At 66.9% G+C, this 2933-nt stretch overlaps 1 protein-coding gene across 1 annotated transcript in view; it reads right to left on the reverse strand.

The window, feature by feature from the left end:
- Positions 1–2102, reverse strand: part of ADAM12 (ADAM metallopeptidase domain 12) — a 326616-nt gene extending 324514 nt beyond the window's left edge. The window contains exon 1 of the mRNA XM_074297152.1: positions 1698–2102. Within this exon, the coding sequence (XP_074153253.1) occupies positions 1698–1830 (133 nt within the window). The 5' untranslated portion in view covers positions 1831–2102. The remainder of the gene's footprint in view (positions 1–1697) is intronic.
- Between the last annotated feature and the right edge of the window lie 831 nt (positions 2103–2933).

Below are 2933 nucleotides of genomic sequence, written 5' to 3' on the forward strand. Positions count from 1 at the left end.
GGTCAGAGAGCCGGAGGACGGGGTGACCCTGAGTCCATTCTGCAATAGGGCACAATGGGGTGGGGGAGACAGGCAGGGGAAGACTTGAAACCTGCCTCCAAGGCCACCCTTATATACTGGAGACCCAAAGGGAAGGTCCCCTAGTCAAGAAATTGGGAGATCTGGGTTTCCAGAGGTGGAAGGGATCTTGGAGAGGCAGAAAACCCCGAGTTCGAATCCAGTCTCAGATACATACTTACTGTGTAACACTGGACAAGTTACGTGACCCCCTTTTGCCCCGTTTCCTCGCCTCTAGAAGGGGATCATAATTGTACTTTCTTTCCGGGACCAAATGAAATCCTATCTATAAAGTTTAACTCGCTACCTGGGGGGGAGGGGAAGGGTGCTATTTAAATGCCAGTTCCGGCTCCCCTTCCCAGGGGAGAAAACGTGACAAAAACAAAAGGGTGGAAGCGGAACCCAAGGGACGTGTTCAAACCCTGAGGAAGCCCCGGGAAGTTCAGCCTGGAGCTTTGCGGCTCCTCTCTGGGGAGACGGAAGTGCAAAGGAGGCTTGGAATAAATGAATGAACGCTGTAGCGTGCAGGGCAGGAAGGGGCTTCCAGGGGACGGGCCAGAGGAGGCAGCTGGGGCAGTCTGGGGGGGGGGGGTCAGGGCCAGGTGTGGGGGAGGGACAAGCACAGGTTAAGGGGCTTTGAGCCCTCCCTCCTCCCCCCATGCGTCACTTTGGCGGCTCCCCCCGCCAGCAAATTGACGGGAGAGGTGTGTCCTCCCGGGGTAACGGGCTGGCTCCAAGAAGCCTTTTCTTCCCCCTGTGCCGGCCGGGACCCCAGAGCTCCCTGGAGTGCTCCCTCCCTCCTCCTGGACAGCTCGACTGACCAACTCCGGACGCCTGGAAGGTGCCTCCAGCCCTGGGATGAAACCCGCCCCTTCTCCTGCCTGGGCTTCCGTCGTCCCATCCGCGGAATGGGGGCGAAGGGCACTGGGGGACCAGCAACCCCGAGAGCAGTGGCTCAGGGGCCCCGGAGGGCGCCCTTCGCATGCTCCCTAGCTACCCCTGGACACAAAAGTGCGGCTTTGAGTTTGAGGAGCCGAGACCTGAAGAACTCTGGCTAAGCTTTCGTGTTATGGGGGGGAGTATGGGACTCCCACAGACACGTGCGATCCCGGGTTTCCAGCTGGAGGGGGACTCGGAAATCACTTCCTCTAACTCATTCATTTTACAGATGGGGAAACTGAGGCCCAGAAAGGGTTAAGTACTTTCCTCTGATCACGAAGTTGAGTCGGCACTTGAACCCCGCTCTTATTTTGTGACTCTGGCCCCGGTAAATGGAGCCCTAAGTCCAAAGCCTGCAGACGGCGGGAGAGACCCGACCCCCTCAGTTCGGGTGCGGACAGCGAAGCAGCCGGCCTTTGGGGACCTGCTGTCACTACCCTCTGGCTAATTACATGTCTCTCTGGGCAAGTTCCTGCCCGTGCCTCAGTTTCCCCATGTGTCAAATAAGGTGCTGGATCCGAGGGTACCAAAAGCCCTTCCTGCGGTGAGTCTGCGGCCCGCCGGGATCCCGGGGGAGGCGGCTCGGCACCGCGAGCGCCGCTGGGAAAGTTTCGGGGCAGCTGCACCTGGGGAAGTTCGGCGACCCCGAGGCCGGCGGAGCGGGACGGGCGGCGCGAGGTCCGCGGTCCCTGGGGGCTTACCTCGGGCTGGGCGGGCGGCCGGGAGCAGCAGCAGCTGCAGCAGCAGCAGCAGCAGCCGGGGCGGCAGCGGCGCGGTCCCGCGCGGGCTCCGGCTCCGGGTCCGAGGAGCGGGCGCCCGGGACAGCGGGGACATCGTCGGGACGCGCGTTCAGCCACGTCGGGGGCTCAGCGGGAGGGCAGGGCCATGGGGCGCGGGGCGCTCAGCGGCGAGCCCGGGCCGGTGCCGGCATCCCCGCGCGCCGGCTCGGGGGCCGCAAGCTCTGGCTCGCTCCGCCGGCGGCGGGGGGGCGGGAGTGGGGGGCGGACGGCCGCCCGGGGCCAGCTGGAGGCGGCGGACTGCGGGCAGCGAGGCCGGCGGCGGCGGGCGCTGTGCGGAGCCCTGGGCCGAGCCGGCCCGTCGGGGAAGGAGAGGATGGGGACGGGGACGGGGAGGGGCGGCGAGCAGAGGAGGAGGAGGATGGGGAGGAGCCCCCCGGGCCCCCGCCCCCCGGCCCCCGGCCCCGCCTAGCCCCGAGACCCCGGCCAACTTTTACGGTCCTTTCGACTATGGAACAAATTAGCGGCCTCGGGCCGCCGGGTCCTAGAGGAGGCGGGCTGCGGGCCCCGCCCCTTGGGCCTCCGCCCCCCAGCCCCCCCAGCCCCCGCCCCGGGGGGCCGGCAGCAGCTGCTCAGAAGGCCGCCCCCCCTTTTCTCCCGCGCGCCTGCCCAGGAAGGCTGCCAGGCGCGTCGGGCCAGCCCCGATCCGCCTCCCCTCCCGCCCCCGCGGGGGGCACTCGGCTGGATGATGTGGCTCCGGGGCTCGGGAGGAACTCCAGCTCCTCCCCCTCCCCCTCCTCCCTCTTTCCTTCTCCTCCCTTCCTCCTCTTCCTCCTCCCCTCCTCCGGCCGCGGTGGAAGCCGAACCCCTCCCTCCCTGCCAAAGGCCGCGGTCCAGCGTTCCAGCCGAGCCTGGAAAGGATGAATCGGCGGCCGGCGGCCGTGCACAAACTCCCGGCGCTTCCCGGGCTCCTCGGGATGCCCGGCCGGGCCCTGCCTGCGCCGCTCTGGCCCGGGGCTCCCCGCTCGGGCGGCCCCAGAGCCCCGATCTGCCGGGCTCCCCCTTTTCCCATAGTCCCACTTTTCCGAAGCCACAAGAGGAGCCAAGTACTCCCCTTCCTGCCCCGGGAGGGCAGTCATTAGCGAGAAAAGGGGCGCTGCGATTTCTTGGCCAAAGTCACGCAGGTTCCCAGCGCAAGAG

The sequence above is a fragment of the Sminthopsis crassicaudata genome, chromosome 2 (assembly GCF_048593235.1).
Source record: "Sminthopsis crassicaudata isolate SCR6 chromosome 2, ASM4859323v1, whole genome shotgun sequence".
In the NCBI taxonomy this organism is placed as follows: Eukaryota; Metazoa; Chordata; class Mammalia; order Dasyuromorphia; family Dasyuridae; genus Sminthopsis; species Sminthopsis crassicaudata.